This window comes from Phyllostomus discolor, chromosome 4, assembly GCF_004126475.2.
Source record: "Phyllostomus discolor isolate MPI-MPIP mPhyDis1 chromosome 4, mPhyDis1.pri.v3, whole genome shotgun sequence".
Classification (NCBI taxonomy): Eukaryota; Metazoa; Chordata; class Mammalia; order Chiroptera; family Phyllostomidae; genus Phyllostomus; species Phyllostomus discolor.
In genome coordinates this window covers 5,826,719-5,843,698 of record NC_040906.2, presented here as the reverse complement: position 1 = coordinate 5,843,698, position 16,980 = coordinate 5,826,719, and the positions used below count along the sequence as shown (strand labels likewise).

At 48.1% G+C, this 16,980-nt stretch overlaps 1 protein-coding gene across 1 annotated transcript in view; it reads left to right on the top strand.

The window, feature by feature from the left end:
• Positions 1–9,055, top strand: part of LOC114494151 (nuclear body protein SP140-like protein) — a 58,796-nt gene extending 49,741 nt beyond the window's left edge. The window contains 7 exon segments of the mRNA XM_036025006.1: positions 368–510; positions 1,665–1,712; positions 5,835–5,950; positions 6,631–6,739; positions 7,042–7,122; positions 7,337–7,468; positions 8,236–9,055. Of these exon segments, the coding sequence (XP_035880899.1) occupies positions 368–510; positions 1,665–1,712; positions 5,835–5,950; positions 6,631–6,739; positions 7,042–7,122; positions 7,337–7,468; positions 8,236–8,352 (746 nt within the window). The 3' untranslated portion in view covers positions 8,353–9,055.
• The last annotated feature ends 7,925 nt before the right edge of the window (positions 9,056–16,980 follow it).

Sequence of the window (16,980 nt, the reverse complement as noted above, 5' to 3'; positions counted from 1 at the left end):
CTACCTTTTACATATAAGTTAAAATTTCCACTGATTAATATTTCACAGTTATTTTAATGTCAGCTACCCATAATTTCAAGATGGAAAAACATCTGCTCAATATAATGCCATTAAACTCAGAGAAAATGGCTTAGAGCCATTGTGAATGACAGGGCCCCCACTTGAGATTTTATTCAAAGCAGGACATTTCTTTGGAGGGGACTTTCAGGCTGGGTTTGGGCATTCTGAAGCATGGAAGGGGAGGCCAGACTCTCCTGCTATTGATCTTGAACCCAGATGGGTGACATCAGGTCCTAAATGGTGGGAGGCCAACCTCTGAGCACTGAGGACAAAGAGGGGTCAGGATCAACGTACCCTGGTCTTACAGGAGCCACAAGGAAGTGCATAAGAACTGCAGATGGAAACTGGCTCACCCCCAGGGAATTTGAAGTCAGAGGAGGCTACGAAAAAGCAAGTAACTGGAAGACCAGCCTGACCTGTGGTGGAAAAACCCTAAAACGGCTAATGGAGGTATTTCAGTGGCAGGGGCAGAAGGTGTGACTCTCTTTGTTGTGGTCAAAGATGAGGTCACTATGTGTTCACCCAATATATGCCGAGCTGTGGCTAGAGCCCAAAGGCCCCAGCTATAACTTTTTCCCAGGAAGAGGTACCCCACACTCACACCTCAGTACAAGGCAGCATGTCCGCTTGTCACAGGGGCACTGTCAGGGTGGCTGCAGGGGCTTGGAGGAACGAAAGGTCACTCTGACCCAGGGGCTTGCAGACAGCTTTAGGTACTGAAAGAAAGAAGACTGTCTGCAGTCAAACGAGTGGGCAGAACACACTCCAGAGAAAGAGTGGTGTAAACACCAGAAGCACAATTACTGTGATTCTGTGAGTTGAGGTAGATGGATTTTGTGTGATTCAGCATAATCTGTCAATTAGACCTGTTTGCAGAGGGATTTCATTAATGTCAGACTAAGGAGTTTAAAGTGGTAACATAGACAGTGCAGAACCAGGGAGTCTCCTGAGGTGTGACATGACATATTAAAACAGTATCTCAGACGATGTGGGGCCCTGAAATGACTTCAGTGTCTTTCAGCCCAAGAAACCTACAGTCCACCTGCAAGGCTCAGCTCCCGTGTCACTCCTGTCTGAATGTTCCCTGACTGACCTGCCCTGGTCATCCCTTCCCTGGGCCCCCTGAACTCACTATTGAGGCCCTTCTCACACTGTCTTATTCTTATCCTTCCATGCATTCTTTTTGTCTCTCTAGACCCCTCTAGGGTTTGTCCGTAACCGTGTGTCCAACATTGTCCAGAGTGGGTGACACCCTGCAGGTGTGGGACACGTGTGTGTCAGTTGAATAGGCCTGGTGTGAGGAGGCAGGTGTGAGTGGTGTTGGTGGGAATGGAAAGGAGAGGAGAGGTGTCACAGAGATTATGAAGGAAAATCTCTGAAAACTCAGGGGAAAAAAGCACAAAGCAAGGAATCCCATTCTACTGATGCTTTTCTGGGTACTGCTGATGAATTCTAGAATAAGTATAGGTGAGAAGAGGGAGATGGTTTCTTGGCGAGCTGACAGTGTGATATCCAAGAAGAAATATTAACGAGGATGTTAGAATGCCAGGTTCACAGTACATAAATACAGGCTATCCATATACTCAGATATTTTTATCTTTCAGGAAGACAAAGTACCTACACCTCCAACAACATGTGGCAGGAGCAAAAAGGTGAGTATTACTTTACATAAGTTCCTATTACATAACTGATTTTATATGTACTGCATTTTTTATGGTTTCTCAAGTGTAGGATTATCATTAAGTTTCTTCTTCTCCCCTCCCCTGCCTCTTTTTTTTATTTTATTCTGTTTCATTTTATTTTATTCATTTATTTTGCATGCCCTCAGAGTTGTTCCACGGAACAGTAGGCTGTGTGCAAGGTTATCTGTGAACTGTAGACCATGCAAGATGGGGATGATAAGGAGCCACCAAATAGATCTCATTGCTGAGTTTCAGCTATAGATGCAGATGTGGTGAGGGTGTCAAGCTATAAAAGCAAACATGATGATGGAATGCACAAAAAGGTTTCTTAATAAGGTCCCAGGGTCATCTTCAAGTCCATCCCAGATTTTTTTGATAAAGGTTACTATTTTCTAACTTTCATGAAATCTAATGAAGAAGAATTTTGCTTCCCATCATCCAGACAAACCCATCTAGTAGATAGTCTCTCTTGAGACATACATGAATACCATATACTACTTCACGAGGGAAACTAAAAATGTATTTCTTTTCTGATTTTTACACATTCTTTCATCCTTCAATAAAACATACACACAGACAAACAAAATTCCTTCTCAAGCAGAAATTATTGGCAAATTTTTCATGAGGATGTTGCTGTTGGGGAGGACACTCTTGGGAGGTGGATGTAGCTTAGGTGACAGGCTGACCTAGAAAATTGTTTATTTTGATGCCACCCCTTTGGCTCCACCTCAGGGGCTGAGCAGGCCTCCTTTCTGTCTGTGAAAGTGGTTTCTCCCTCTGTGGAAGAAGGCTATGGAGGCAACAAACACATACTCCAGCACCTCCAGCTGTGGGAGGTGTTGGAGTTCTATCTAGGACATTTGCATGGGTCCTGTACAACCAATGGAGACCCAGAGGATCCTGTCATATTACCAACAACTGGAGGTCCATGGAGAGGCGAAGGCAACTGTTCCGGCAAGAGTACCCTTGCTAATAATAATATTTCTTAGGATACATATTATAGGCCAATTGAACACTGACATATAATATCCTCAGGCATTAATAACCACACTGTTTCAGTCTAAATCTCAATTTAGGCTGTACTGGAATCACCTGAAGACCTTTGAGAAATAATATTGCCCAAATCTAACTCCAGACAAAATTTCTATTTAACCACTCTGAATCATGACTTCTGATCTTTGTGTGTCTTTAATCAAGATATAATACAGACTGTGAGAAACAGACCCCTTTTCTTTATGTATTAAGGTGCAACCATTCATCAGGATCTCAGCATCCCTGTATGCAAGGGACCCTAAAGAAACAATGGAACTAGCAAAGGAAGCTTAAATTTTACGCTAAGAAGACAGGGGATTGACTGGATCTGGGATATGAACAAGAGTATAGACCCATGATGGATTCTCAGGTTTGCCATGGAAGGTGTACATTTTATGAAATGGAAGCTTCCAGAAAGAACATGTAGCGGGTGTGGGGACAGGAGAATACATTCAGTTTTGACTGCATGAATTTGGGGTGTGATCCAAGGGCCCAGGAGGAGACACTGGGTAAGAACAGAGATACGCACAAAGGCAGGAGACAGGCTGGACATCTGGGAGCTGGAGACATAGCAATGGAACTGCAGCTCTGAGAGTGATTTGACCATCTGGGGCCAATTGAATGGCCAATGATGGGAACCTGAGGGATTCTGTCTAAATGTTGGAGGAGGACAAGGATGGAAAGGGAAAGTGATACAGCAGTGAGTCTGAGGGAGTAACCCCAGGAGAAAGATGGCACAGAATGCATGTGTTTGGAGAGAGGAGGAGTCACAGTAGACAAGGGTGGATGCTGTCATCCCTGCCTCCTGCTGCTCCTCAACAGCCCACTTCCCTCCACCCAGCACTCATCAATGCGGGGGCCAGTCCCCAAACCAGTCTCATTTGTGTCATCTCAGATGGTCACAGGAGGGGAGGAATTTCTCCAGTAGACCATGGGATAGATAGGATGTTTCTGTCTTTCTGGGAAGAAAAACCTTCAAGTGGTTCTCAAACTGTCTGGATTCTCTAAGAAGACAGAACCAGGAAAGCAACCAGGGGGAGATAGAGTTTCTAAAAGTTCCTCATTCATATGTAAGTGCTGATTTTCATTTTTTTAAAAAGTGCTTTTCGGTTTTAATCATCATTTCTTCATCCCATTGATGAGGGAGGGATACCCACCAGACAGTTGGGGAGATGGCACATCATGGCCTCTGTCACTGGAGGATGGATTGACAGGTGTTTATTAACCACACACAACCCAGTCCCAGGAGAGAGGGTAGAGTCCCCATGCAAGCCTCACCGAGGTTGCTCTCAGTAACCGAGTGGATAGCCAGGGGCTAGGACAGCAACAGGGTCCCTGATTTCTGTGTCTGGTTTGTGTGAAAGATTCCATGACTGGCAGGGAACTGAAACCTGATATTCTAGGATGAGCAAGGTCAGCGGTGGTCCCTTGATGAAGACCGTTATTTAGCTATGAAACCTTATTCAGGGGAGCAGGGTGGGGAGAGGCACGTGCAGGTAGGCTGTCCAAGGCCATCTCAATGTTACCAGGTGTCACAGCAGCACCTGACACTGAGCTTTAACATTAGTCCTTACACTGTGTTTTCTTCACTAACAAAGGGCTCAGTCACAGATCAGTTTTTTGTTTTATAAATACACGTGTTTGTATAGAACACAGTGTATCTTGGTATCTGCTCTACAAATTTATTTGGGTTTAATGGGTAGGAGTTCTGCTACAAGACTTGGATGCAAATACCATCAAATTTTATCTTCTCCAAATAAAATGAAATGTAGTTTTCAGGTCGGAGTCCCTCAAGAAACCAGACGGAAGCAGAGAGCCAAGGAGCAGGGTTTATCAAAGGGGAATAAGAGGGAAGGTGCGGCCAACCAAGGGAGGTTGGGACTTGCAGGGGAAAGTGGAGAAAGTGGAGCCAACCTTGGGAGGTTAAGATTTGCTTGGTTGTTCTTAGGGCAGAGTTTTTAAGCACAAAAACACGGGAAGGGTAACTGGTTGGGGCTTCAGAGTCTGATTGGCTAGAGCTGGCTGCTGGGTGACGTTTCTTCTGGCCATTGTCCTTGATACATCTTGTCAGGCTCCAGTTAAAGCTGCATCCTGTTACACTGGGTGGGCCCACCCCAGACCCCAATCTTCACTGGGCATCTGTTTGTCCTGGGTAAGGTTAGCAGGCGTTTTCCCAGGCAGGCATTTTCCCAGGCTGGTTTCCCATGGTGTAGTTTTCCACCTGGTGATTTTCCATTCCTTCTAGGCCTACCTCGGTCTGTCAGTAGTTAAAGGCCACATATTGAGACTGATAACAATCCAGTTTCAGTTGAGTGCATTGGTGGCAGCGGCGGGGGGTGGTTGGTGGGGTACCTCCACATGGTTTATACAACACAGCAATTGCCACGCTCCCTGGCCACTCCGGGATGGAGCTTCCACACCTCACATGTGCAACTGAATCACGGGGCATCTTCCTCGGGATTCCAGATTCAAAGAGCTCCATGTGCCATGGCACCACTTGGCCATCTGTGCCCATGGTCTTTCCAACCCAAGGGCACTATCACACAGCCAAGGGCCCTCTAGGCACAGAATCCACAGTCCAGGGCCCCTAGCAGGCCCTTCAACTCACGGGGAACATTCAGCCAAGAAAACAGTATCAGTGTTTTCTTAGAGGTTTATTCCATCTTATTAATTTCCCAACACACCACCTTTCCATGATTCAGTTCAGGCATTGAAGTGTAGGCAAAGGGATTTACCACTTCTTTCAAAACCTTGTTCCATCTGCAGGTTCATAAAATGATTCCTATGAAATCATCCTCTTGTTTCGTTGCCGGCCTTTCTGTGTTGGAATCTCTGGTTTTATAGGAAAAACCACTTTGGTCTGGCCCCACAGGGCCCTCCTCCTGCACTTCACTGCAGAACAAGAATCCTCCTTCTGGAACGCCCCTCCATGCTGTCCCCTCACAGCTCAGAGAAGCACATAAGAATCCTTGCAGTTTGCACAGAGGCCACGAGTCCTAGACTCCCACGGCACTGGTCACCAAGGGCCCGTGGCGATGTGGACATTGCTTTACCTTCTAGGGGGGAAGCTCAGACAAATGCGAGATCTGCCAGGATGGAGCAAAGCTCTTCCGCTGTGAAAAATGTCGGCGCTTCTTTCATGAGAACTGTCACCTCCCCCCTGTGGACACTAAGAGGTTTGTGAGATGCAGCCCCCTGTCTCCTTTAAGGACCCTTCCTCCTGCCATGCACACTCCCCGTGGGGGGTTCCTCCTTGCGTCCCGATGGGGACAGAGTGGGGCCGGATGTACAAGTTCAGCAGTACGATCCTGGGAGCTGCTAAAAGATGCCGGCAGCAGGAGCGGAATGTTCTCCTCTCTCGTCTGAGAGGCTGAGGCTGTTGGATGGGCCCCTTGCCTGCATACTGCTGCTGTCCTTTCCAGAACTCTCCAAGCACAGACGCCTGGAAATGCCAGCTGTTTGTGTTCTGCTTTATTCAAAAAGGCAGGAAACATGGACAATTTTCCTCATTTTGCCATGTTCTCAACAAGCTACTCAAGCTGGAAATGCCCATGGGTTAAGGTCCGGTCTCCGGCACTCAGGCCGCGTGTACAGCAGCTCCTTGTGCTCCCAGTAGCTCGGTCAGGGAGAAGAGAGCTCACCACCCACCCTGATACCACCCTCCACCCAATCACCCCCCATGGCTACCCCCTATGGGAGGAGGGTCATCACATGAGAATCTTAGAGACCCCGGAAGGTGTCCCCTTCACTCCCCGGCTGTGCCTACCTGCCATTCCCGAAAGGGAAACAGTGGCAGCCATAGGGATGGTGTATGTTTCTCGGCTTTGCCCTTTCTCACTTATACCTGGCATTTCAGGAACGGTTGGCGTTGTACCTCCTGTACAATAGACGATCTACCAAAAAGCCAGCAGCATTACAGGGAATCTGAGGTCCTGGAGAGACAGATGGAGCCTGAGGAGAAGTTGGTGAGTTGGATTCAAACCCCAAGCCTCCTTTCTGTTGACATGTGGGAAGTCAGTCAGTCACAGGATGAGGGGGAGGGTGCACAATGGTGCCTGCTCCTCTGCCCACCCCTCAGCCACACTGAAACCTCCCAGGACCACTTTGCAGGGGGGGAAAAAACTCAGCCATGACATGTTCGTGTCCAAAAGCAATGCCAGTTTGGGGACACTTCCAGAAGACTAGAGTGGGTGTGCATGTATCTGGGCATGACTACGTGCTCCTTCTCCCCAAGCTGTTTTTCATTCCCAACCTCCTTCTTTTGCAGAAATGTGCATTCCTCCTCTTAAAGTTATATGGCCCTTTAGAGAATGGCATTTTCCTGAAAATTCCTGAAAATGAAAATTATGTGAGTAACAACAGCCAGCCATGATTACAGCCCTTCGTGATATTACCCTGACCTTGACACGGACTCTTGTGGGGTTTATGATGGGAAGCCCCTGGGAGGAGAACATGAGCTGCCTTCATCTTCACCTCGCATTTCTGTCGGATGTGATGGGAGACCACAGAAGGCAGACAGTGAACTGTGTCAGCAAATCTCCTGTCGATATATTTTTCACCAGGTTGAAAAGGCTTCTCAATGCCTAGAGAGACTTAGGATGCTGGACAAAATCAAGAAGAGTCTAAATGAGGGAGGCTACACCACAGTGAAAGATTTTGTGCAGGCCATGCACACCCTCTTCCAAGACCCCAAGGTAGGTGGTTCTCCCTGCTTCCATTGCACGTCCTTGCCATGAGTTGCTCTGCTCTCATTTCCCAGTGCTGAGAAATTGTCGTTTCCCTCATCTTTCCTGATGAGCCTGTATGAGCAATGGTTCAGGAAGTGAGTGACTTTTGAAACTCAGGACTTAAGCTCACTAGACAAAGTAACAGCGAGCCAAGAGGTGTCCCTGCAACCCAATTTACGTACCCGAGAGCTCATTCTCCGCAATGGCGACAAGTGCCCATTGAGAACAGTGACATCCTCCCTGCTCCAAACCTAAGGAGAAGATTGCAGCCTAAAGTCATGTTGTGGTTCTTATCTCTCCCCAAAGATACTCCATCAGACCTCTAAGAAATCCCAAACTGCAGAGTCTTTTGCATGGGAGTGGACCACATAGTTAACAGGGGTCACCAGCGGGGAACGGAAGTGACAATGCGAAAGAAAGGTCACTGGATGTACTTAGACATCTGTGATATTTGATTTCTATTAAGATCTTAGATTAGTTTTGTAACTCTCACTAACAGAAACAACCCAAACCTAAGAAGTAAGAGTCCTCAGGTGTGAGAGTGATTTTCCATTTCTCTCTAGTCCTCAAAAATTCATCAAGCTCTTAGGAAACAAAAGTTGCTCTTAGCTTTTGTGTTTTTAAACTTAACCTGGTTAATGTAACTTCAGTCTTTCAGACAAGAGTCCTGATCATTTCAATTGCTGATGACAGTGATAATGAGTGTCATTATTTCTCTGTTTTTTTTCCCCCAGTGCAACAACTCAGATCTAACAGAGGAAGAATTTAAGAAGAATTTCAAAGAGGTCTTCACTATTCAGGAAACTAATTAGAACAGTTCACTGGTGCAGTGGGTGCTGTTGGGACCCTGAAAAGTCCCACTTTCAGGCAGATTTCTTATCCCCCTGCTGCTATGAGGGTTGGCTGCCAATGCCACCTCTCCCCAGGGTATTGCCTTGGGCAAATGGAGCCATAGTCACCTGAACATTACACCTCTTTGGCCTGGGGGTTGGTCCCCATCCCCCAGGTTGAACCAACCATGTACAGTGATTGTGTTTCCACGCCCCCAGGGACTCAAGCTAGAGCTATTGTCCAGCTGTGAGCATGTCCTTGCTTAGCTTCCCCCTCCATGGTATCCCGCTTCCCTTACCCTCCTCCTTCTGAGAGCATTCTCAAAATAAATCACTTATTTAAGAGACTTTATCTCAGACTTTGCTTTTAGGGAACCCACCTTAACACAATGGTCTTAGCAAGCCAGCCCTAGGCATGGAGTTCTGAGCTGGATCGCTGCCTAGCCAGATGATTAAAGGCAAAATATTGATAGTACCTGGGGTGGGTGCTCAAGCAGTGCAGCTGCAAAAACATTCACCCGCAGGACATGGAAGGAGGTGTGGGGGAGGAGATATACTGATGCAATTGTCTAGCATTAACAAATGAAGGCATGGTATCTATAAGAACTCTATAATTTGGTGGCTATTTCTAAGCACCACTAATGTATTAAAAAATTGAGTACATGACAGGCATTACGTGTATTAATTACCACCTGCACCTGGAAGGCAACAGTAAGGAAAGCCTGGCACAGGCCTAATTTAATGAATGGCAGAAATTCAGAGAAGGCTGGATCTAAGCTCAGGGTGGCCTCTTGAGTCACAGGCAAGGCCCTGAAAGAGAACGAAACTTCTACCAGTGGTGTCCAAGCTGCAGCCCGCAGGCCACAAGCAGCCCAGGATGGCTGTGAATGAAGTCCAACACAAAATCGTAAATTTACTTAAAACATTATGAGGTTTTTTTGTGAGGAAGGAAGGGAAGGAGGGAAGGAGAGAGGGAGGGAGGGAGTGGAAAGAAAGAGGGGAGGAAAGGGAAGGGAAGGGAAGGGAAAGGAAGGGAAGGGAAGGGAAGGGAAGGGAAGGGAAGGGAAGGGAAGGGAAGGGAAGGGAAGGGAAGGGAAGGGAAGGGAAGGGAAGGGAAAGGAGACACCCTGAAACTCAAAATGGAATTTTCTAGGTAGATGCAATGAGAACTCTGAACTCTAGATCTTTCTGAACCCACAGGCCTGCAAATCAATCCTCTGTCCCTGTGGGTAGGCAGACCCCTGCCCTACCTGCCATCTTGCCTGAATTAAGACTGTGCAGAGTTACCTCAGCATCACAAAACTAGGAATATAAGAGATACGGCTGCTAGCTGATGAGATAGTTTACTCCAACAGAGCTGCAGGACTGGCCACATGTACCAGTAGGAACTAGGAGATCTGTGTGGGAGTGGATCCTGGAAAGACAATGTTAGAACGTAGCACTGGTGGGCAGTGGAGGCTGCTGATACAGGCACACTCTCCTGGACCACAGAGTTTAGTTAGCCTGGCAAGCTCCAAAGTCAATGATTCTGGGTGGCTCTTAGAGGATCGCTATAAAGCACAGAGCATGCCAGATGAAGTGAAAGGAGAAATACCAGACTTGCCAAGTCCGACAAAACGGGGAAGACCCAAAAGCATTAAGAAAATGGCACAGCCTTACTCTCTACAGCTGGAAAACCCATCCAGCAGGTGGCTGCACCCTCAGGAGGCCTCAGAGACACCACCTTAACAGGCATAAGGAACGCCCTGTTAAGGCACCTTCATCCTTGAGATGTGCAGGCGGGACTGCCCTCTGTGGGCTGAGATAATGTAGGAGTGGTATGCCGAGCCGGGTTCCCTCGCAGCAAAGGAAATGATAGGGTTCCAGAGTAAAGGAAGCTATGTGGCAGCACTAAATAGTCAGAGCAATACAGGTAATCTCCGCAATGAGCAGCAAGCTTAGAATGACAACCAGGACTCTTCATGGTGACACGACTTCTATTTAAGCCTTTTATCCATCTGGAGTTTATTTTTGGGTTTGGCCTAAGTTGGTGGTTGAGTTTCATTTTTTTTTGCATGTAGCTTTCCATATCTCCCAACACCATTTGTTGAAGAGGATATTTTTACTCCATTTTATGCTCCTGACACCTTTGTCAAATATTAATTGACCAAACACACCTGGGTTTATTTCTGGTCTCTCTACTCTGTTCCATTGATGTTTGTGTCTGTTCTTATGCTCATACCAGACTGTTTTGATTACAGTGGCCTTGTAATATAGTTTGACATCAGGTATTGTGATCCCTCCTACTTAGTTCTTCTTTCTCAAAATTGCTGAGGCTATTTGAGGTCAGTTATGGTTCCATATAGATTTTTGAAATGCTTGTTCTATATCTGTGAAATATGTCATTGGCATTTTAATACGGATTGTGTTGAATCTATAGATTGCTTTGGGTAATATGGACATCTAGAGGAGAACATAGGCAGGAAAGTCTCAGATATTCCACGCAGCAATATTTTCACCAATATGTCCCCTAGAGCAAGGGACATAAAGGAAAGAATAAACAGATGGGACTACATCAAATTAGAAAGCTTCTGCATGGCTAAAGAAAACATCAGCAAACGAAAAGGGAACCAACCGTATGGGAAAACATATTTGCCAATGATGCCTCAGGCAAGGACTTGATATCCAAAATATATAAAGAATTCAAATGACTACATGCAAGGAAGAAAAATAATTCAGGTAAAAATGTACAAAGGACCTGAACAGACGCTTCTCCAAGGAGGACATACAGAGGGCCCAGAGACACGTGAAAGGATGCCCAGCATCACCAGCCATCAGAGAGATGCCAATTAAAACCGCAGGGAGATACCACTTCCCCCCGCCCCTTCAGAGTGGCCACCATAAACACATCAGCAAGAACAAGTGCTGGCATTCTCCGATTGTCTCCGGTAAACCGGATGGGGCACTGTCCCCGGGCGGCTTCACAAGGGCCCACGTCAGAGTGCAGGGACTGTGAATAAACCATTCAAACAAAAACCAAATTTAATGATCATCATTCAACCTCTTCCTTTGTTGGGAACCGCTCTGACTGGTATCAGAATCTGTAACCCCCGCCTAGGCTAAGGCTAAGGGAACGCCCTTGGAACCCTAAGCCAGCAAGGAGACAAAAGCTTATCTCCCTGGCAGGAATGCTGCTTCTGCTGCTTTATTCATAACTGAACCCCAAAAAGCTTGGTCGGTTAGCCAAAGATGGGTAAGATTCCCCAAGGGGAGAATGACCTAAGACAGGCATGATCACTTTGGGAGGCCCCCCAAAAGAAGGACTTGGGGGGCTGCAGCAAAAGGGGGTGATGGACCCTCGCTCCTGGCTTTGACATAGCCTGAGTTCTCATCGTCTGGGAGAAAAACTCCTTATCTCTTGGTTGCCTTAGTTCCCGTGCTAAGCCTGAAACAATGACAGGGTAGTGCAGCTCAGTGCTGAAAAGGGCGGATTCCCCGGGGTGATCAGGCCTAAGAAAGAACATGTAAATTACTGTGAAACCTTCTTTGTTTAGAATGCTCTCAGTTGAATGAGAGGGGTCCAAGGAGGAAGTTAGTTTGTTCCTCAAAGTCCTACAGCTCTTTGACCCCGACTCAGTAGACCGGCAGAGTTCCTTGTTTTCTATGGTTCCTTACTTCCCCCTAATGAGTACTGTACTTTACTTGAATTATTATGCAAAATGAGCCCAATAAAAGCAGGTATGGACGGTAAATCGGCGTGCTCCCCACTAGGGGGGGTGGCCATTTCATCCCTACTTCCCCACAGAAACTAGTTTGTCTCTGTGCATGTTTTTTTCTCGCGTGTTTTTCGACGAGCCATCCACAGCATTCCGTGGTCACTGCTGGCCGGTGACCCACGCATCATTCCTTTAGCAAAGAACACATACTCTTAGGCTTCTCGGCAACAACTTACATGTCTCATCGTTATGGGTGGCTTGTAAAGTATTCACTCCAACTGAAATTCTAGAATAAACCATGTTTTTTCTCCAGGCATGTCGTTTGCTCTTTTACGTAGATTATAAACGAGCCCACTCTGAGTAGGCATGAGTCCGTGCTCCCGTGAGCACAGAACTACGAAGTGTGTCTAGCCCGGTTGTGTCTCTCCGAACAAATCTGTGCCTCAGATCCTCTGCACAGCAGCATCTCTCCTGCTTGGTGGGCAGGGGCTCAGGGGCACTGGACCCACTGGGGTCTCCAGAAGCCAGAACAGGGCTGGGCCTGGGAGTGTGCAGGGTGGTCTGCTGCAACCAGGCGGATGGAGAGCTCTGCTTGTAATCCATAGCCGTGAGCCCTTACCCAACCAGCCTCTTGCAGATTACAGCTAGACGCTCTGAGCAATATTCAAAGAACAACAGCCTGAGACATCTGCAAAGTGAACAAAAGCTGGGGACTCTGAAGGAAGCAGCCAGAGTGAAATGTTTTCTGTTTATTGTTGCCTGGCTCTGAGAGGCTGGCATGGGGTGCCTAAAGTCTGGTAGGAAGCCCGCCTTCTCTCTGATTAGCAGAGCGGGGGGAGAAGCCCAGAGCCACCAGGCTTTCTGACGAGTGGGGGAAATCCCAAAAAGAGAAATCCACAGAGAAGGACCCCAGATTCTGCACGTAAACCCTTTCCAAGTTTCCGGCACATGCCTGGGACTAACGGAAGGGAGCCTGAACCGGGGTCTGAGCAGCGGAGGAGACGGTGTGAAATCTGAAATGAGCCATGTAAACAGTGAGCTGATTCTGTTCAGATTCTTGTGAGATTCCTCAATTAGCTGCATAGTTAGTAAATCAAGTCGCAACCTGGACATAGCAGTTGCTGTGTATTGGTTATAATAGGATTCAAATCCATTGGTTTATTACTGAAGTGAAGTTGTTTTGATCCACTTGTTTATGACGAAGACAAAAAAGTTACTTTGACGTAGGAATGAGGTAAGTCATACCAGGATGCCATCATTCGGCATCGATTGTCAGTGATAAGCAGGCAGCAGCCCAGTCGCTGAGGGTCCCTTCTGAGGGCATATCAGTAAGAACATGTAGAAAGGCAACCCTGGCGAGGGGACATTGAGACTATTTATGATGCGAGTTTGTGAGGACTCTGAGATTTTCAGTTCCGATGAGGCAAAGCTTCACAATCCTAAAAATTCCCCCAAAACCCTTGGGGCATTCTCGATGCACCCTTGGCAGAGAGTCGAGATAAACAGTGCAGAAAGCCCGTGACCGAGATCAGCCCGCCTGCCAACACTGGAGTCTTTGTTTCCCGGCAACACGTTCTAGCAACAGGGGGCTTTTTCCTTTGTGCTGGCAGCTAGACATCAGCTATTTGGCTAGTGGCCAGCTCACCTGAGTGCCTCCAGATACAAAAAGGTACGCCTCATATTACATTGGAACTTTACTCCTTCATCTCCCCGTGCCTCAAATAGCAGGGTTAATCCATCATGTGTTTGGAGTATGTTGTTTCTTTATTTTGCTTATTAAAAGATAGGATCCTGTATGCTATGGGCTTGGGAAATTCCCACAGGAAACCCGTGTTAAATAAATTACTGGCAAAGACAGACTCAGCCCCAGGATACTTTCTGCTGCTTCCCCGAAACAAAACAATAAAACAGGGGTTGTGCCGAAGAATGTAGTTCATTGGAAACTTGTCAGACTGCCCGCTGGCACGTGCTCAGATATGCTGGCCTGAAATTTTTCATCTGATATGAAACCACTTGTTCCTAAATTCCACCAAAACTAGAATTTCTCGCCTGAAATGTGCATTCAAGTGTTCCCCTGAGTCCACAATGTGAGAGGCAGAGAGCCCACGCTGGTTCATACAAAGCCGTGCATTCTGTATTTATACAATGGCAGCCTCGCCCATTCCTTAGCTGGGAACCGGGGTGGGAAGTGCTCAGGGACAGGGCGGGCAGCTCCGCTGAGTCCCTTGTCTGACACCTTTAATTGCATTCTGCCAGAGCCGCTGGCGGGGGGTGGGGGAGGAGGACAGGAGGTAGGTAGTACCACATCTCATATCCCCCAGCCCCAAGGGTTCGGCCACAGTTGCCTGTCTGGACGGGGAACCCCAGAACCCCAGTCTCGGGAGCGCAGGTCTTTGCTATGTAAAGACACGGCGCCAGCTCCTTCCTGTCTTGTCTGGTGTCCGTGACCACTCCTCAGGGTCTCTGAGAATGGTGGTGGCTAGGACCATGGAAGAGGCACCCTGCAGGCTTGTGGACCTGTCTGCTCTCAGAAGTTTTGGCCAAGTCTGTGCCACTGCGTGCAGCCGGGAGTGTGTACAGGAGATGGCTGGTTCTGTTTACTTTTGCCTATTCAGGAAATATGACACCCTGGGCTCCTATTATAATGGGGTATTGAGCTAGAGGTTCCCCCCAAAACGGAGAAAACCCCTACTAACCTGGTTTGGGGGATGGGAGAAGCAGCACAGCCATTGGGAGATTTTGCATAACTATGGCAATTCGGCTAGCTTCATAGTTCTGTTAAAAAGCTGTGGCAGCAGGCTTGAAGCAAGGGAAATGGGCGTAACTTTCTGAATGTAGCCTGGCTAGTGACTTAGTCTGGGAGCTACCGCGCATGCGTTAAACCGGGAGGCGGTTCCTGCATTACACCAGCTGTCTGAGAAGCAGGGGGCGGTTCACTGTGCATCCCTGGGCCACTCCTGCCTGGAGTAACAATGGCAGCCCGAGAAAGGCAGAACGTACAGGGAATGGGCCGATGTAAGCCACTGTGGGAGGAGTTGGAAATGGGGTTATGGAGGAGCTGCAGGATGAGGATCTAAACTCAAGCGCAGCAGCGATTTTCTCTCGTGGCCTTGGGGGAAATAGTAGTGAGGGAGAAGGCATGCTATCTGAAGGAAGGGATTTTGCATGCAGCTTGAAACAGGGCAGTGAGAAGGGAGAAGCAAGCAGCTGTGTAGTTTATAGTGAGGAAGGAGGCCATGTGGTCTGGTCCAATAAGAAAGGAGATGCTGCCGATGTGACCGTGCCAGCTCTAGCTGACTGCAGAGCTGCAAAGGGCTTCCTTGCAAGATCCTGATCTGCCGCACCTACCTGGGTTTTACCTGGACTCTCAGGACTTGCGCCTTTCCTGGACAATTACATGGAGGCTGGTGACAACGTACCACACACCCTGAAGGAGACAGCTGCTGTGTGAGGATGGCAACTTGGGTACCTTCCAGAGGGACTGGAGAATCATTTGCACAGCCGGCTTAAGATAAGAACATGAGGATGCCTTGCCCTGTACGCCGGCGGGGAGCATGAGAAGTGCTGGGTCTCATGGGGAAGGAGGGCTCCAAGGTTAAGGTGCTCTAAGCTCTGTCAAGGTTGGACTCTTGTAAATCAAGACCTGTTTCTGCCAGCTTTAATTGTTGGGTCGTTCACCGGGGCGCCACGTGGATGGGCCCCAGTCTGCTCGGTAACACTACATTGTACCATTGCCTGATGGTAAGTGGTGGCTCCGGGCCCAACCTGCCCAGGCACCCCAGCGGCCAGTATTTGGTTTTGCAGACACAGCTCAAGGGGATCATTATGGTCATGACAGCTCAGCCTGGAATCCAGGCCCTTGGGAATGTGAGCCCTTCACTCACCACGGCTCCAGTCAGCAGAATGTCTCAGGGGAGGGAGTTTCGTAGGCTACAGATGGCATGTATACAGATGGCATGTATACAGAAGGCGTGCAGGCGGAGGGCAGACAGGTCTTCCTTCTCTGTGGGAGGGACGGTGTCATCCACTAGACAACCCACTGGCCGTTGTCAAATGGTTAGTATCTGAGGAAATGGCATCTGATCACCAGGGAACTTTCCTTCTATTCCTTTATTCCCACAAATAAAATAGGATGGGAGGATTTTCGACTTCAGTGTAATTGTCTGAGAAACCAGCCCAGCCGTGCTGGTCGTGGTCCTGTCCGTTAAGCTACTGCACGCGGTGACCCCGGAGGCCACCTGCGCCTGACAAGCCTCATTCCAAGGTGAGACGTATGTTGTCCAGAAGAGCCTGGAGGAGCTCCAGGGTCACATTTATGAGCACCTAGGGCCACTTTATGGCCTGGCCAGTCCCACATAGCTGTCCTGTGCTAGTGTGCTGGCACCCTCTGAGATGCCTGTGGGTCTCCTGGGCACAGCTTGTGTAACATGAGAAACATGGGCACCAGGCAGGGGGCAGGCGCAGGACTTAGCTCTGAGGGAGAGCTCATATTGGGGTTTCCTCGGGGCCAGAGCTGTTATAGCTGACGGTCCAGGAAGGCCCACCTCGTCCGTTGTGCAGGACTTTGTCCTGGGCACAAGCGCTCTGTGAGTGCTGAGAGTGTTTAATCTCAGCTGTCTCCCAGCCACCACAGTGTCCAGCAAGAGCTCTTGTGGGTAAAGTAGGCTCCACCCCTCCACTGTCCATCACTCCGGACAATGGTCAGCAGGGGTGCCTTGGCCTTGCTAGTGATAACCTAAAATAGAAAGGCTTTTTTGAGTGGCAGCCACGAAACATTTATTGAAATCACTAAGAATAGCTATTCGGGAATCATTAATTCAGGCGGAACCCCAAATAATGTTCTGATTAGGAGACACAGTAGGCATTTATGAGAAAGAGAAGAGGAACCATTGCATCAATAAAACACAGGCATTTCTAGTGGTGCAGATAACATAACATAGTGATGTTAATTCTA